Source organism: Tinamus guttatus, unplaced genomic scaffold (genome assembly GCF_059628265.1).
Source record: "Tinamus guttatus ecotype Peru unplaced genomic scaffold, ASM5962826v1 Tinamus_guttatus_pri_ptg000244l, whole genome shotgun sequence".
In the NCBI taxonomy this organism is placed as follows: Eukaryota; Metazoa; Chordata; class Aves; order Tinamiformes; family Tinamidae; genus Tinamus; species Tinamus guttatus.
In genome coordinates this window covers 2,003,836-2,021,913 of record NW_028288778.1, presented here as the reverse complement: position 1 = coordinate 2,021,913, position 18,078 = coordinate 2,003,836, and the positions used below count along the sequence as shown (strand labels likewise).

Genomic DNA, 18,078 nt, shown 5'->3' with positions numbered 1-18,078 from the left:
ATGAGATCTTTCATTCTCCTCTTGTCATCCTAAATACCAAGTTTGGGGTGCTTCTTCTTTTAAAGAAAAGAAAGGAAGAAGATAAACACTTTTCTCATCCCCTAAATAATGAGATGATAGCTCCCCTCCTAAACCACTTCAGCAATGCACTTGATAGATTCTCGACTTCTTCATGTTTCTGCTTGTTTGTGGTCAGGATTATTAATTCATTCAAGTCACTGAGGGAATGTTTGAAAAGAGACACAACAATTCATACAGAAGACAGGGAATAAGATCTCTGCTCCTTCTTTTTCCTTCAACTTTCAAAATAATTCCTGGCACATACTAACAGGTATTGAACTCTGTTTTAAAGTGAGCAAAGTTGTTAAGAGTTAATATGCACTCCTTCTCAATGGCACTTAGTAGAACTGAAAATGGCTGGCTGTGAAATTGTGTGGCATATACATACTGCAAAAAAGAAGGGAAAATAATGGTAAAACAATGTCAGTTACTTCCAGGTATTACAATCTGGACTGACATTTCGTGGGCCATCTACGGCCTGATCTGCTGAGCATGGTCCTTGGACTGTGCTTCAATATTCAAGAGATGGGTGTTTTGGAAGGATGAACGGACGGTTCGGTTCATTAACGGCTGAAGAGGGCGAAAGTTGTCTACCATTCTCTTTTCTTCTTCGCCATCTGAAGTAAAGAGCAGCATCCGAAATGCCTCCAGCTGAGAATGAGAAATGCCCAATCAGATACACTATTACGCTTATATTCTGAGAAATCTTAGCATCAATTTCTGGCATTTCTTCACTGTCTGATAGAGATTATGCCCATCCATATCAAGGCAGAAGATGAGCTGCCAATCATCTGCCATCTTTAGGCAGATTCTCTCTTGAATGTGTCAGTTCTGAGAAAGAACTTACTCCCAAATGCTGTAACCTATGCCTTCCTTAAATAAAGCTCTCTGAACTTCTTAGCTTACATCCTTCCTGGAATTCAGCTGGCATATGCCGGTACCAAGAAAACAGGAATCTCAACAAGCAACAATCTAAGTAGTTGTCTAGTTGTTTCTTTTATGGCTTTATAACTGAGGATTAAAAAAAAAGTGCAGCAGAGCAGATTTTTAACATTCGCAAGGTCACTAGAATATTATGTAAACTATAATCCTTTCTATGCCATAAGAGAATGTGCAAGTGAAGAAAAGCCAAGAGAAAAAGACGAGGAAACGTTCAATCTGAAAAGAAAAATGAGTGTTCTTCCTTGTTCTCCTGCTCTTTTCTATTCTTCCAGCCCTGTTCCTTCATGTAACCCAAAACGTTAAGATCATGCGCATGCCTGTTCTTTGGGGTAAATGTTGGTTTGGAGCGAAGCATCTCTTCTATCTTTAATTCCCTTTTCCAGAAGTAGGCAGTCAACCAGGCACAGTGGAAAAGAAAATGCTTGCACAAAACTAACCTGATTTTCATCAACCTCTATTGGCTTCTTCTTAATAATCCATGTGACTGATTCTGTAAGTGGGGGAGTGGTCAAGGAGCCCGCGTAGGTCCAATAGTCAGGGCAGGAAGGTATCAAACATGAAGGGTCAAAGACATCAAACTCAATAATCGTGTCCTAAAGTAAAAAAAAAAAAAAAAAAAAGTGTTGTTTTTTCAAATTGTAATTTGAGGAAGACAATCACAGAAGATTTCAAAAACTATTTTAACAATGAGATTAGATATTGAACATTATGTATGCAAATGCAAACTTAAATGTTGTGAACACTAACAATAAGCTACATAAAAATAACTTAAAACACCATAAAGTTGTTATAAAATTGTTAAACTGTGATTAAAACACCAGAGAGAGACAGTGAATAGATTAAATATTCCATTGTCCCCACAAATAATTAGGAATTGAATGAAGAAATGTGTGCGAAGGAATAAGAGACTTTGTTGGTGTGAGAGCTAGAAGTAAACCAGAAAAAAAAAGGCTGAATGGTGGAACAAGTTCAGGTGTTTCTGCCTGTGTACTCCAAAGATCTCAAATGACAGTATTTTCATTTTTAGCCAAATGATTTTAGGCAGCAGGGAGAAGGAAGACAACAGAAAAATTTATTCACATTGCATCAAGTATTCATGGCTCCAGTACTTCTACAGCTGAGATACCAGTCAGCATGTAAAAGCTTTGGATCCCTTGATTTCCTACACAAACATTATTTGGCATTTATCTGGAAGTTTTACCATGTTGCCATGAATATGTTTGTTGTAAGTCTCACTGTGATAAAGGCATAGCGACTTCAAATGGACACATCAGCCAGCAAACTTCCAGAGGTGACTTTATGTGGCTTTTAAAAGCACCAACACCTGGAAGAGCGTGAGCTGCTTCTGAGGTCACTTCTGACAGAGGCACAGTGCTCCCTCTCCTGGCAGAAAGTAGAAAATTCATAGAAAATACAACTATAAAGAAATAGTTGCATTTCCTTTAGTTGCATGTTTTTCCTCAACTATAAACTAACAATTCTCCCTACATGTCAGCAAGGCCCCCAGGCTATGATTTTCAATGGTAGCTAAAGGAAAATGTTCATTAGTGTTTCGTTATCCTAAAAGTCTTGGTTAGGTTAAATGACTGTGCTAGCTAGGCTAAGTGATAACCAGTGGGGCATTTAAAAACAATTACCTTGTGTTTAATTGCTGGCAAGGCATCCACCAACGTCTGCAGTCCTTCATGATGTTTTCCTAGCTATAGAACACAGAAAGGAGATGTTAAGTATCCAGGTTAACCAGTGCTTTTGACATTTTTTGACATGAAGAAAAAAAATACAGATATTAATCTGTATCTCTGTTGCCAATAATAACATTAAAAAAGCATCATTACAGCTTTCATATAAAGTGAAATTACCTTTAAAAATACTCCAACGACAGCCAAGCCGTTACCTTCCATTACAGCTTCTTCAAAAGTTGGGTACACAACAGCATTCCAGTGTACTAAATGCAGCTGAAATATAAATGAAAGAGAATTAACATATGTACAGTGGTGAGAAATGATATCAAGAAACTTGACCTATTTTCATCTTAGCTACATTTGGTCCTTGGTGATTTGAGAGATTTGAGCTACCTCAGAAATCAGAGGCTACAAAAATGAAGACAAAAATGTTATCGGTCCTTCCCCCACCCCTCTTTTTAAAGCTATAGTCCAAGAACACACAAATAAAAGGGATTTTGTTTGTGGAAAACAGCAGGAATGCCAGTTAAAGGCACAAAAACAGTTTAGTGTAATTGGACTGCAGGAAAATTTCCATCTGTCATAACAGGCAGAAGCCTCTGCCACGGAGAGCACAACCCAAGCTTCCTTGGTGCTGTTAACATGTGCAACACAAACACTCTCACAACAGGTCTCGTGCACTGAACAGAAAACAGCATGTGCTGATCAGCACCACATCAGCTAAGATCTGGGAGCTCCTTAAGCCAGGGAAGGAGCCTTCCCTGTCCGAACCCTCTCACTGTTTCCCCTTGAAAGCAGCAGTTGTGCCATTCCACCCGGACAGAGCTGGAATACCAATGATTTCTGCCGCCCGCCTCAGGCTTATCCAGCAGCTCCCACTGTGAGAATCCAGGGAGGAGAAAACTAAGGAAATTTTCAGTCATGTGGCCAACTGAAAACTGAATTCTCAGTCCAGAAAATACAGTGGATATGAACTTACTAATAAAAAAGATAGAAGAGCTGTGGCACTTAGAAGGTCTGCTTCTTTGTAAGCTTCAGATCTCCACTCAAACAAATTCTAAGCTTCCTAACAAATATTATAGTTACAGAGAGCCTGGAACACAGTGTGCAGCCCATGCGAATATCCGAGTCCTTCAGCACTTTTCCTCTTACCTCTGCTGGGTAAACTTTGCTGTCGACTGTGTGCTCGGAACCCCACTCGTTTATGGCTCCCCAGTGGAAGTGAAACTGCTTTAGCCTGTACTGGTTTTCCAAGGGACCTCCCATGATTACTGAAAAAACAAAATGAGATGCACATTAATTAACACAGTTTTGAACTGTGCAGAAGAGTAACACAGTAAGATTCCCCCATCAAGTGAACTTGTCCAAGAAAATCAGCTGGAGCAACTGTCTTACTGCAGCCATCCCTTACCCCTCACACACTTTTACAATTCCCCTTGTTATGAAAAAAATGTTCAAGGAAACACACATTATTTTCCCTGAGGTCCTACTTCACTAGACCAAACTGGAGGCAATACTTAGTCTTTTTATCCGTCCTCCCTAAAGAAAATAAAACTTTTGCTATTTCACATGGAAGTTGGGCAGAATCATGGAGATAACACATAAACACGATGTTCTTCTCCTGGAACAGGGATTCAAGAGCTGTTTTAGCACAGGAAACACACACAATGACAACGCAATGGAGATAATAAATAACATCCCAGTGAAGCCTCAGTATCAATGAGAAATACTGACATTTCTCCAGTAGAATCGGTACATTGTGTCAAACATTCTTTTTTTTGAAAATTTACCAAAGCCCCAAAGTACCAATTTCCAAGAACCAGCACCTACAGCTACACAGCCTTTAGACTATACAACCAGTGCTAAAAGATCTCCTGCATACCTAGAAACATGTTAATATTGTACCTATTGTAAAACATTCAAGCTACACACCCCATCACAGCTAAAATTCAGTCTGCCCGTAAGCAAAATTCCAGGTTTCTGGAAGCTTTAATGCACTCTTTATCCACAGACATAGGCAAATACTAAGGTTTAGCTCCCCTGTTTTCAAAAGGCCTCTCATCATTTTGCAAACAGTGTGAACGACACCACGCACCCTGCACACCTGCTTTTCTGGGTGCTGCTGCTTTTCACCCATTTCCCCCTGATTGACCCAGGAGGATGGCACAAAATCTTCTCGCTCACCCCTCCATCACAGCGTCTGCTCAATCACAGATGGCGATGACTCGAAAGGGCTAACAAATAGGTGACCAGTGAGATGGATTTGCTGATTCTCCTAAACTTTATCTCATGCTTAAATTCTACAGCAAACTGTTTCACAGAGCGTATAATCCCAATACTACTTCCAAAAAGAAGTTAATCACTCTAATGCTAAGGAGAAAACAATGAGAGGCATTAGGACCTTTTTTCTTTTTTTTTTTTTTTTTTGGAATGCCAGATTTTAAATTCTAAGTATGTTCCAGCAGGCCTGCTTCTGAGGAAAGAGCAAGATAAAAGCAGCTATGCAGATTGGCATTTAATTAGTTTCAACCACTGTTGCCCAGCTCTTGGCATAAATGCAAAACTGACTGTCAGTCATAAAATGCTGATAGACAAAGATAATTTGGAGGGGATGAGACGAAGATACGGACCACACTGCCAAGTCTTAGTCAGAATTAAGGCTTCTGTGCTCTTAATATCGTCCATTCCTGATTATGTGAAAAAACAGACCAGCCAAGTGACTACATGCAAGTGCAGAATCACATTCACTAGAACGTTTGCTCATGAGTAGTTAGGCACAGGTACACGCATGTACAAAATCAGATTTTTATAGTGGACACTAGAAAAAGAGAGGAAATAAACAGGTTTACAACCCCTTTCCAGGCATTTTTGCATTCTGCTGCCTCTCAACTCTGTGAGTGTTGGCAATTTCAAAGCAAAAGGGAAGTTTAAAGAGACTCGAATGAGGAATGAGAGAATCCCATCAGTTCTTTCCTCCAGCCCTAGCTGCACTTTAGGCTCATTTCCTTGAGGAAGCTGGCATTCATGCACACAGACAGGACCACGTACTTTACATACCTGCCCCACTCCCTTCTTCCTTCTTCATCCTCCTGCTCTGTTCATAAGCAAACACCCCAAGGGAGCACTACCTTCATCTGCTCTCCAAGTCTTGTTCTGCCTCATCTCGGGAGCTCTGCATGCTATCGTGGACGCATGCTTCAGTTTGTCTTTTACATCTTCTCTTCCAAATTTTCTTGCCTCTCTTTGTTTGTTTATTCATAAACTTTTCTTCTCTGGATTTCTAATACGGTTAGAAAGAAGCTGGTAGAAAGAAAAACCAGAAATAGCAACAGTAGAGAGAAGAGTAGAGAAAGGAGGCACGCGCTTGGAAAGCTGGTAGTTTATACAGCAACACCCCACGATTTGCTGCCCCTCTGTCATTTTGGGAGTTCTGTCACTGACCATTTAATACCATCCTCCACTGGCTGTCATCACTACCCTGCTTTTCATCTTTCACTCTTCACTAACTTTAATTCATCTGGGGAAGATGGTCATGATAAAAAGGTGACTGTCCAGGAGGCGTCAACATGTTCATGCCTAAAGATGTATTTCAGGCATCTGAGCTCAAGGATGAAACCACCGAGCTCTTTCAGAGCTGTGATTTGTTCTGAGCAGCCAGCCTCCCTCTGACTGCCAGCCCTCACGATCCCAAGTTCGCTTCTATAGCACAAACATTGCCTTTGAGTATGTAAATGCTGTGTATTTTTTAAGCTGGTGCATGCACCCCACCCCTATTACATTAATTCTTGCAGCCAAAAAATGGCTTTTTCATACACTAAACAGCAAACCATCACACTTTCAGGAATACATCCTCAAATGATGGCAGGGTATGGCTGTATAAAGTAAAAGGGTGTTAAAAGCAGAACAGGTTTAAAGCCAGTCAACACCACCGATGAGCTTGCTAGTAACTCTGTCTCCTCTGACACCACCTCATGACTACAATTGCATTTTGTACTCTGAAAATAAAAGGGCACTATCTCCTGGCTCTTTATTATATATTATGGCCCTGAAATGAATAATTCCTAAAATATTCCCTAACTGGAAACTAGTAAGAGGGGGAACAGCAGGAAACAATGAAAATAAAAAGGTGCACCCAGCACCCTGAAATCTCCATGTGTCATCTTAGTAGGAGTGCTTTTTACAGCTTGTTTTCAAACAGCAACTAAATATGCTGGTTTCGAGGAGACAAAACATTTGTTCCGCATGCCAAATGCCTCCCAAGAACATTATGAAATCCCATGGTTTAAAGAGATATGACTCTAACCGGACATTCAAACTCAGCCAGGGTCCCTCGACCTTTCCCTCCAAGGCAATCAGTGTGAGTCAGATGCTACTCAATGTTCCTGGTGAACTTCTACCAGTTCACAGAGCTTTGCTCAATAACCTCTCTATACAAAACAGCAATATACTTCGGTAAACACGACTTTAAAAGGCACAATGGAAAGGAAATCTTGAATTGGGTAGCAGGACCCTGATTTGAAAAATCACTTGTATATACACAGCTTTTCAAAAAACACAGCTGCTCCAGTCAGAGTAGCTATTTGCAACAAATTACTGGAACACCTAATTGGGTTTTGCCCGTATGGACTTTTGTTTATGCTAAAGACAAAGGAACACATGGCGGCAGCTCAGTATTACTTAAATCTCCAAAAGTTTGAGATAAGTATGTATGCTTTTCTACTGAAAGTTAATTCTGCCGCTGATTATTTTGAATGCATTAAAAATATCTGTTAACATTTTGAAGAGAGATAAGTGGCTGATTACTTTATTAATAGTTAATGATGGAATTGCATTTAAAGCCGTTATATACACACACATTATACAGACTACTCAGGCAGACAAAACTGTGATATTATAAAGAGCTAAACAAAAGGCAGACCATTAGCACATGTTCAATAAGAGTAAATGTCACCATACAGTGGAGAAATTATACAGAATGTATTATATATTTTATATAATAATTATATAGGAAACGTGAAGCATGTATAGACTTTGTGCATTACAATTCTCAAAACTGTAAATTCCTGCTTAGCCAAAATGCTGTTCTGCTAGGTGTTTGTTTTCAACATCTGTTTTGTTACTGAACTTGAGAGTTTACTGCATGCAAGGTTTGCCACTCAGAGCAGGAATCACCGGTTAGTTGGATCTTCCTGAGTGTTACTCACTTGATCTGTCAGTAGAATCATCGAACTCGACCAGGAATGAATACCCGTTGTTCCAGATGTGCAGACACGTGCTGGGGTCATAGCTGATTTTCAGGGGCTTCAGAAAGGGGTCGTAAACGCTATCTCTCCACTGGATGTTGATAGGAGACTGGCGTGTGCCCCCGGGGATGGAGAGCGGGCTCTGCCAAAGCGGATGCACTAGAAGAAAAAGAGAAGAGTCAGATTCTAATGCACGATGCAGAACTTAAGAACTACCTTTTGGCAACAGAAGGAGGGCTGGGAACGCAAGGCAGCTGATGCACCCGATGCACCCGATGCACCCGAAGTTGAGGGAAATAACACATTCCAGTCGTGCGACTCAGAGCTACACAGGGAAGCACCGTCCTTTGCCTTAGAGCTTTGCTGATACCCTCCTGCACTAGCAAATGCCCCAAGGGAATTCTCCCCCTTTGTCTGAAAAATCTTCCTATTGCTGCCAATGGATTTTCACAAGGCTTTTGTTTTACACCTTTGCTATATCACTTCAGCTTTCGTTATGTCCCGGTATCATCAACTGTCAGAACAAACCAGGCACAGAAAAATTCCCAGTCTGGAGCAAAAAAAAATATTCTGAGGGTGCCACAATATTTCACCTATATGTGTCTGTGCTTAGGGGCTACCCACTGCTACGGACAGAGCTTCTGAGGCTGCCAAATCATGGACTGCTTTGCAGGGAGCATCCGGAGCCTGTGCAGCACCCAAAGGCTGGCAGGAAACCCCACAGGATCCATTCCCCGGAGCAGAGGCAGGAACACAGTTTCCACGGAGGCGTGTTCGGCACAAAAATGTTAGCGAGAGCCGCGTGGATGTGAGCAGCACTTGTCTGTGTGCGGTTTCCTGGCAGCCGCAGGGCTTGGGGACTCCCCTGCTCAAACACTCCCAGGGCAAAACGCGGCGGCCCCAGGGCACAGCCAGGGCTGCTCGGACCAGCCCGGCCCAGATCAGCCCCTTGTTCCCCGAAACCTGGAGGGCAACAAGGACCGGGCGCGAGGGGCAGAGCGGAACCGTCTCCCCCTCGGCAAAGGGCAGAACTTTGGGCTGGCGCAAAGAGCTGCCGGGGGCACCCGGGGTTTTCGCGGCGGCTCTTGCAGCCGCTGCCCGGGCCCGAGCGGACGGGCCGGGTCGGGGGGCAGCGGGCCGGGGTCTCGGCGGCGGCACTCACGGGCGTCCCGCAGGCGGTACGAGCAGCAGGTCCCCAGGCTGCAGCGGCGCCTCCCCCGCGGCCACGCGGCCGCCAGCGCCCGGCGCAGCGGCGACAACAGCGACAGCGGCGACGGCAGCATCGCGGAGCCGCCTGCGGGGCAGCGGGCACCGCCGCCAGCCCCGGCCCGGCCCCTTCCGGCCCTCGGCTGCGGGAGGAGGGAGCGCGGCCCCCGCCGCTGCGTGACTCACCCCGAAACACGCGTGGCCGCGGGGCCCGGCGGGGACGGGCACTCCGGTCCGGCCGCCTTTGCTCCAGCGCGAGGGCCTCGCGTGACCCCGCCGGGACAGGCGGCGCCGCGACCCCCCTGCCTGTCCCCAAGGCACCGTCCCCATCTCTGCCGCGGCCTCACGACCCGGCCTCGGGGCTGCTCCTTAATCTCAGCACCCGCTCGGCATCGTTTCCTGAGGACCTGCTCAAAATCCTTCTTTTCCTGCACTTATCGCACTGGGGTCCTCGTTCCTGTTAGTTATTTTGGATTTTCATGATAAAATCTGACATAGCGTTGGGAATGTTTGCTGAAACAGAGGTAAAAATAGACACTCGGAAGGCACCCTGCAAAATGCGTAACTTCTTGTACTTAGTGTCTACTCTATTTTACTCTCCTGTATTTTACAGCATTTTGTAACAGGTTTGCATTGTATTCACAGTGTAACATTTATGTAACAGGGTGAGTATTTAGGAAGTGCTGCACTTCGAGTGACGACCTGCTCAGGAAACAGGTCGTTGGGCAACGTTTGTGCAGTGGCAAACAGCATGCGGTGACATGTGGGTGTCAGCACCTGTTGAGCCTGGATTAAGGCACACTTCCATTCCTAGATTATTACTTTTTAAAGATATGCCTTCTGTTAAGGGCATATATATAGTAGCATTTGATTGTAAACATGCGATCATTGAGGTTTTGAAAACATACAAGTTTATTATGGAGCTACGAAGTGGATGAGTCATTTTTTTTTTGTGTGTGGGCTGAGCAACATGATCAAAGCAAAGGTCCTGCTGCACGGGCTTTTGGAAGGGCTGAGCCCTTCGACTGCAGATGCAAAGGGAAGTAACTGACTCACTCACCGCTTTCCCTCCTGAGTCATCCGCAGGACCCGCTTCCGCTTTGCACTCACACATCAAGTCTTACGGTCATAAATTTTAGTAAAAACTGTGTGTTTAATTAAAAACTAAGTCTCTTCTGCGCTAGGGGTTTAAAGAAAACCCTTGAATTGATGAGCTGGATGGCGGAGAGATGAGCAACACCACCGGGAGTGGCGGCGTTTAAGGCAAGAGCGGTGAGCTGCTGGTGCAGCACAGCACCAGCCAGGATTACGGTACGGCCCTGCTGTTTTCCTCCAAATTGCTGTGTTTCTGCACAGCTGTAGGTTTCAGCTATGCCCTCGCTTGTGCCTAAAAAGAGATCCTTTTCTGCACACGGAGTGCATCCCCACCAAAAATCTGGCAGCTGGGTAAGGTGTTAAGGGATGCAGGATGCACATGGAGCTGGAAACCGAGGCGTCACCCGCAAGCCCTGATTTCATCCGCGCAACTTAAAGGAAGGTGGAAATGAGCCCAGCTTGCAGCCTGCACACCCCGCTCTGCCTGTCCCCTCTGTGCATTGAGGAAGGCTCTGCGGTTTGATTTCCTGTGCTCTTCTGGGCACAGCCAGAAGAACCATGGTAAATACCACAGTGTAAGAAGCAGGACTGAGATACGGCACCTCCGGAGGAGAGATCTGCTGCAAGCAGAGCTCATCTGGGCTCTTTTGGCCTTTCACCTGAAGTGATGCTCCATTTAAGCTCAGAGTCTTCATCTGGAGGCATCTTACATTTGCACCATGTTTTTCTTCCTATCTTTCCAAGTTGAGGTAGATATATTGGGACTGTATGGATGGCTCCATACTTTTATTTTTTTTTCTCCATTTGTTGCAGCTGTAGGTTCCAGTTAGAATAATTGTTAGCAAGTTCATTTAGCATCAAAATAACCATAAAAAGCTTTGGAGGGGGGTCAAAATCCCACCCCAAAATGCAGATTATTACCATTCAGAATATGATTTTCAATTGAAGGGCACAGTTCTATGGTAAAAATCCCAAATAAATTTAATTAAATCAAGGGATTTGTTCCCAATTTACACTACCATAAGTTTAATAGCAAGAGAGAAAGCATGATTGATGGTTTATCAGAATATGGTTTTGGCAAAGAAAAAGCATCTAACAACTGTCTGAAATTTTCTTAATTATAAGAGGAAAAATAAAGTTGTCATATATAGAATGTAAAATTAGAAGAAAATATAAAATTAATTGAGGTAATTGGCAAGTAAAAATGAGTGGTAAGATGATTCAGCTTCAGTGGTTTTCAGTCTTTATGATTTTAATCTTCCAAAAGAAAAGACTTGCTCTATGAAGCACTGGGTCTGTTTATACAGGGTCTCTCAAACATGTTTCACCCTGCTCCGAAATAAAGCAGGGAGGGCAGGATGGTGGGAAGCCCAAGCTGGAAACGCCACCCACAACAAGGAAATAATGTTTTTGTGCTAAACCGAGCAGGAATGTTTTGCATAGCAACACACTCTGAATTGGGAAAAACAAAAATAAACATATTATTGCAACTAAATGAAGAACTGCGTAAACTTGAGCAGACGGTGGCTCCGCTTCAACCACTTGGATTGAATATTACAGAGGAAATCCGAGATAGGTTGATTTCTTTGAGGCTCACCCAGCATGAATCGAGATTTTGGAGGACGATAACAGTGACCGTTGGCCACGGTCCATCCTGACAAGGTGCTGAAAGCTGTGCTGAATTGATGTTAGATTCGGAGTGTGATGCAGGCCCATTTATTGATATAAACAGTCCCATGCTTTTTATCGAACGGATGTAACTGACAGAGTACTCTAAGCTCACCAGGAAAGCGGCAGCAGATTGTGAAATGCGGAGCTTTTCCCTACTCCCGGAATGTCTGGCTGAGATAGGAGCCTGGATGAGAAGGCAGAGGCTGAGGCTAAGTCCAGATAAGGAGGAGGTAATTCCAGTTGGCAGCGTAAAGCAAACAGGGGCTTTATCTTCTCTGTATAAACACATTTACTAAAATTATGCATGCAGGCTTAGTAAGGCAGCATGGAAAGGGCTTAGGAGATATCGCATGGACAAATTGTGTGCAATTGTGTGTGCAGGCCTGGAGATGGCACACCTGGATTACGTGTCCGGTCTTACACAATCCTTAAACAAACTGGGAAGATTCTGGTTTTCTTGTAATTTCTTTTCAAAGAATAGGAAAAAAAAATAAGCCCTTCAACTCTACTCTGGTAATAATTACCAGGGCAAAGGTGGATTGCAAAGCCTTGGAGCCTGTAGGGACAGCTCGTCCAGCAACCTGCTCTCTGCCACATCAAAAAGCACCCAGCAGCAGGACCTCCACGTCCTGCTGCTGGGTATAACAGCACGTGGCACAGGCATCCACTGCGGTATTCCATAGCACTAGGAGCTTTTTCATATATCCCATCCCTCTCAGCAATGGTTATACTGTTTTTTCCCCTGTGAAATGCAGAATATTTCTGTCCTTGCTGGCACACAAGGAGAATCCGGAAAGGCATTAGGAAACACCAACCTTCAAGTGGTTTAATCTGCATCCTCAGAGCAAGGGGATGAGTGAAAAGCTCATCACACAGCTTGGGCAGAGGCTTCCTATGTGAGTGGGAAGGAGAGGGAGAGGATGAGAGATGACGCTTGAGAAAACTCCGCATTGAAGGCAGCGTCTAGAGTCCAACTTTATTAGGCTTCAGAGCATGACCCATTTCTTTGATCAAGTCTTTGTCCCTGAAGTGACTGTTGTACAGTGAATAGCTGAAAATAATTCCATGTGCTTTTAGTTTCAAACACGTGTTATATTCACAGGGTCTAGTCTCCAGACAGAGGAGCCCACAGGCTGGTTTAATCAGATCTAGCATCTATTCACTGACAGCAGAAACTCACCATTCCAAAGATACTGTTTTCCTGAATCAGTTTGTTTTGGCATTTCCTGCATGAATGTCATGGGGGAGATTTAAGTAATAAATAGCATCTGTCTTAAATAGAAGACAGGAATGTAAGTAAAGGCATTTAGATTTGCAATTGTACTTCATTGGCAGTGGTCTTGTGATGGAATGGCCTTGTGTGATCTCTTCCAGGAAAGTTTAATTGTTAATGTGAAATCTGTTTTGGTTTCTGACTGCAGTTCCCAGTGGACAAATGTCCTCAATAAGAAAAGATAACATCAGTTGGCCCTTTCTTGGGGAATGATGATAATCAGGTGTCAGATAATCCTGAAATAATGAGTTTCTCCAACACATGTTGAAATACAGGGATTTCATCTCTTCCCTAGTTTGCCTTCTTACTCCCCTGAACTATTTCGTATGTTTTTTCTAGAATAATTTCTTCACCAATGATATAAAAATTTAACACCTAATTGTAGTATGTTCCATTTTACATTTCTAAAAGCCATAAAGTTTTCTGGTATATCAATACTAAACAAGCAGAAGAATTAAAATCCATATATAGGGACTCTACACTGCTGATTCATGGGCTTTATCAATAAAAATAATAATAATAAAAAAACAAGAATTGTTATTGCCTGTGTGAGTTCTGAACTCGGGAGTCATTGGACTGAAATGAACATCCTCTCACAATCTCAGTTGCTGTTGTTTTGTCTTCAAACACAAAAACAAAGAATAATGACAGCTTTTTCACTACTATGACAGTGCCTCTGTTGTCTCTGCGTTTTGCCTGTAAAAGCAGTAATTCATGTCACACACGTGAGCAGTACTGTATAGGCCCAAGCCTTGATCTCAGTGGCACAAGTGTTGGTTTAGCTGTTGCATCTCTGGCACTGGAAACATTTGCTGGTGAAGTACAGTCTATACTAAATAAATATATAGACAATGTTTGTGATCATGAGAATGTGAAAAAAAAAGTATTAAAGCATGCATTTCTTACATTACTTGATTTTTGTGATTAGATAGTTACCTTATACTTTAGCTTTAAGAAATCAAAGACAAGACAATTAATTGCTAGATGGGATCAGCATACGCCTGCTACGCAGCCAGGGCTCTAAGTAAGGAAGTACAGGTTATAATAACAAGATTCAGCTCAAGTCCAGTCAGAAGGAACTCACAAAAAAGTAGCACTAAAACCTCAATCAGGCAAGTAAAGGGGGGATATCCTATGGAGCAAATCATTCAGATAATTATAGCATCGGTTGCTCAGATGCCATGTTGTGTTAAACCAACTTACGCTCTGACAGATGGACTGTAGTCTGATCTCCTGAGGCTGAAAGAGTCAATTTGGAACCCTAAAGTGAAGGTAGCAATTCAGATGTGCTTTGAGCACTGCTAGTGTCTCAAGACGAGAGTTAGGAGTCTAGATTCCCTGTGTGATCAGAGAGGAGTCGATAGGAGCTGGAGTGTAACTGAGCACACGAGTGAGAGCATCTCAGGATGCTGGACTGGAGTGCTGCCTTCAGCCACATCAGCAGACACGGCCAGTCCCAGCCTTGAAAAATGAGCTCTTGCTTCCAGGATCTAATTTAATGCCTATGGAGTAGCTATCATCACCCATGTGAAATCCAAGACAAGACTGGTAAGGTTTGGTGTGGCTATGCACTAAACATGAATTCATTTTGGTATCTGGTTTTAGTTTATTTTGCAAATGGAAATCTCACAATATGGTCTCTTGTACACACATGTCCGTGCAAGGGGGTATACACACAGCTGCACAGACTTCTGAACAGCCTGCATACATTTCATCTTAATTTGTTAGAAATGCTTCTCTTTTATAAGGCTAAATCGTTCTGGGTTTGTAAGCAATACTTCAGTGCTTTTATGTGAATAGATGAACAATGCCTTCTTGTTTTCTTACTTTTCAAGTTTCTGAGCATGCTTGCAAAGGAAAGCAAGCATGTAGGGATAGAAGCAAAAGTTTGAGACTTGCAGGCTGTACTGAGAAACCCCTACACAGGTCAGGAAAAGGAAAAATACAGTCATAGATACATGTAACATTTAAAATCTGCGTTAGGAATATGTTAACTTCTTGTTAACTAACTGTGGCTCTTTATTGATGATGTCTAACTAGTAACAAAATTTAATGCTAATTTTGCTTCTAGAAAAACTGCATATCTTACCCATTTAAAAGGCACATTTTAACTTTAAAATGCTTTTTACTGCAACATTTTCAATGTCACTTGATTCAATTAGACATTGTCTGTTGCAAGGAAATTAAGTACAGCTTTATTCTGTAAAGGCTGTTTTCAGAACACAAAGCAACCTCATATTTTCTATTCTGAGGAGCAAAAAAGAAAGTTGACAGAAGAACTGTGACGATTGTTAGAAATGCTGTTTATAGCTTTATAAAAACTGCTCTATGTTATTTCTGATGTGCTGAATGACTGGGAAGCTTGCATGCTAGTTGTAGATAAAGATCCCCATCTAGGAATACACACAACACGCTGCAACACTGCCCTTGCTGGTTTGTTAAGATGCTGGTCACACAGTGGCAGAAAGATTATTTTGGTGTCATCTTCCCAATTGCACTTATGAGCGTAGAGCTATTAAGCACTGATACAATTATTAAATATTTCTTCTAGTTTTCAATATAAACAGAGCCTTGTACTAATCTCCATTGTGCTTTATGTCTCCTGCATAAAATTAACTGTTCACTTTTGCATCTCTTAGGCAAAAGTAAATATAAAAAGAGAATCACATCTCAGCATTCAAGGAGCTATGTGGCTGTCCTTTGCGAAAAATTAGTAAGATAAATTCACAGCGTGAAAAAAATAGTTTGGACAAAAGGCATTTTCTAGATGTAAGAAATTACTCTTTGCTATTGCTCCAGCTGACATTATCTCCACACAAGTCAGTAGCTGCACAATCTGTAGCTTGCCTCACCACAAGTCATATTTGTGCGTAAATTAATCAGTATTTTAAATAACTAGGTCTTTCATATATGCTGGTTTCCTGTACACCACATTTGGAAGTGTTTATAGTCTGTACTTCTGTTAGGCCTGATTTTCAGAATTAGACATTGCAGTGTCTAATCAATTTCACTCACTCAAAATCAGCTTGTTGTAAGTGTGTTTTAAATTGCCTTTATAAAGTCAGTTTTTGTTCAAACCAGTCAGAGTCTTGCATGACAAAATTGGAAGGCAATTGTTGCTTTGTCTGTTTCTCCATTAGTTGCAATTTGGAAGCACAAGCAGACCAGTAACACTGGCACTGCTGAAGTATTGAGGAATTATGTTTTAATGCTGCACATGTAGAGAGCTCATGCAATTCAATACATCACTTCTACCTCCATTTTCTCTCCTCCTATTTCAGTCACATTGTGAAATTCCCTTTTTTGATGCTAGCTAGAAAGAAGTGAGAATAACACTTAACTCTACTCGCCTTTTTAGCTTTTTACCTCTCACTTAGGCAGGTATGAGGTATTTTAATAAAATGAAATACACTTACATGCCTCATTCCTGTTTTTAGGAGTGCAGGTGACGAGACTGCAGAGTCGTCGTGCTGCCGCTGCTGAGGGGTTCCATGTAGTCTTCAGCTGCTTGTTTAAGCGGGCCAGAGTGATTGTCTTCACAGTGTTCATTACTGTCATCATGGCCCTTGAGATCTTCAGTTAGTCAAGCACCCGCAGGAGGTTTCCAGAGCCTGGCAACCTATCAGCACAAAGTAGAGAAAAAAGTGCTCTGAATAGACAGCTTCAGGATGGCCAAAGGATCTGCAGACCTGCTTATAACAAAATTTTGAGTGCAGAGGGCATGGCTGGAGAGGGGAAAGCTGATCAAAAAGTTAATTTTCAACTTGCCCCTGGACTGTCTTCTTCATTGGCTCTACCTCTTGTTGGAGGCAGGGCTAGTTGATAATTATTCTACATGTGTTTTCCTGGCCTTTTTCATCTGTCTCCAACTACACCAAGGGGCTGGAGATACCATGCTTTTGTGTGCAAGGAGAGGTCTTATCTCCAGGCTTACATTATTTGAATTGGAATGCTTGTGTGATAGCTAACAAGCCTGGGATGGCTAACAGTTTGGGGATGGTTAGCAGTTGCAGTTCTCAGGATGGGTGGCTGCTCAAGCTGAAGAGGTTACAGAGATCTAGTAGATACAGGGAGCTTGCCAGGAGAAGAGGAAGGAGAGCAACCCTTTGCAGGCAAGTACTTTAACTCCAAGTGTTATGGGAAACAGAACTGTTGCAGTCTCAAGGTAAAGAATTTGCTCCTCTAAAACATAAAAAAAAAAAAAAAAATCAGAGAGAAGGGTAGGTTCACAGCAGCTAGAAACAGAGATAGAAATAAGGAACCCTCCTTACCCCTCCACTCACTTTAGTCCCACAGGTGGTGGCAATTTGGGTCCATGAGCAGTCCCAAATAAGGGAGCAAACCACATCCAACATCCCCCCAGAGAGTCCAGGCAAAAGCAAAAGGAAGCATGGAGAAGCTACAACATGAATCCAAAATCCATCTAGGAGACAGCCAAATGCAAGCCTAAAGACAGACACACTGATGGACCTTAAGCCCCCAGGCCTGAACTTAAATGAGGCTCTTGGGCCCATGGGCAGGGTGTGGGTAGCTGCACCAGCTGGCGCTGGTCAGGGCAATTAAAACCCATTAGTGACCCTGAGCCCTGACATCACAAGAGTTCTATTGGCCCTTTAATCATTTTCATTTTACATGATTATTTTCCTCTGCTAAGTACACTGGAGAGAAAAATAAAAAAAAGGGGCAGTAACATATTTTGAAAACTATGGAATCTGTCAACCACAGGGCAAGCAAAAGTAAAAATACTATTAATGTTCTGCCATTAAAAGTTATTTCCTTCTTAAACCATAAAATTGCAAGTGCAACATTTTTAAGAGTTTTAATGTTGTTTCTTTTTAATTAACTTTAAAAAATGTTGGCGTTTTGAGTTAGGAAGTAATTTACTTGCTGATATTTTCATTAAGCA

General features: G+C 42.5%; 1 protein-coding gene across 2 annotated transcripts; it reads right to left on the bottom strand.

The window, feature by feature from the left end:
* Positions 1 to 405: 405 nt before the first annotated feature.
* On the bottom strand, positions 406 to 16,810 carry CA5A (carbonic anhydrase 5A). 2 transcript variants are annotated; one of them, XM_010223819.2, is made up of 7 exons: positions 16,589 to 16,810; positions 7,889 to 8,086; positions 3,837 to 3,955; positions 2,862 to 2,957; positions 2,640 to 2,702; positions 1,440 to 1,595; positions 406 to 711 (listed from the first exon to the last, which is right to left on the bottom strand). In XM_010223819.2, the coding sequence occupies exons 1-7, from the start codon at positions 16,731 to 16,733 to the stop codon at positions 532 to 534; spliced, it is 957 nt and encodes a 318-aa protein (XP_010222121.2). In that variant the 5' UTR covers positions 16,734 to 16,810; the 3' UTR covers positions 406 to 531. The 2 variants fall into 2 exon arrangements, with proteins under 2 accessions (XP_010222121.2, XP_088382383.1); XM_088526257.1 differs by lacking the exon at positions 16,589 to 16,810 and adding an exon at positions 9,090 to 9,249.
* Positions 16,811 to 18,078: the final 1,268 nt, after the last annotated feature.

Excerpts from the sequence above, each read along its gene's own strand:
- CA5A (XM_010223819.2), bottom strand. The coding sequence starts at position 16,733 with ATGATGACAGTAATGAACACTGTGAAGACAATCACTCTGGCCCGCTTA. Across the intron at positions 3,956-7,888 it reads TGATTCTACTGACAGATCAA|TAATCATGGGAGGTCCCTTG; the intron begins GTGAGTAACACT and ends TTGTTTTTTCAG. Across the intron at positions 2,703-2,861 it reads TCGTTGGAGTATTTTTAAAG|CTAGGAAAACATCATGAAGG; the intron begins GTAATTTCACTT and ends TGTGTTCTATAG.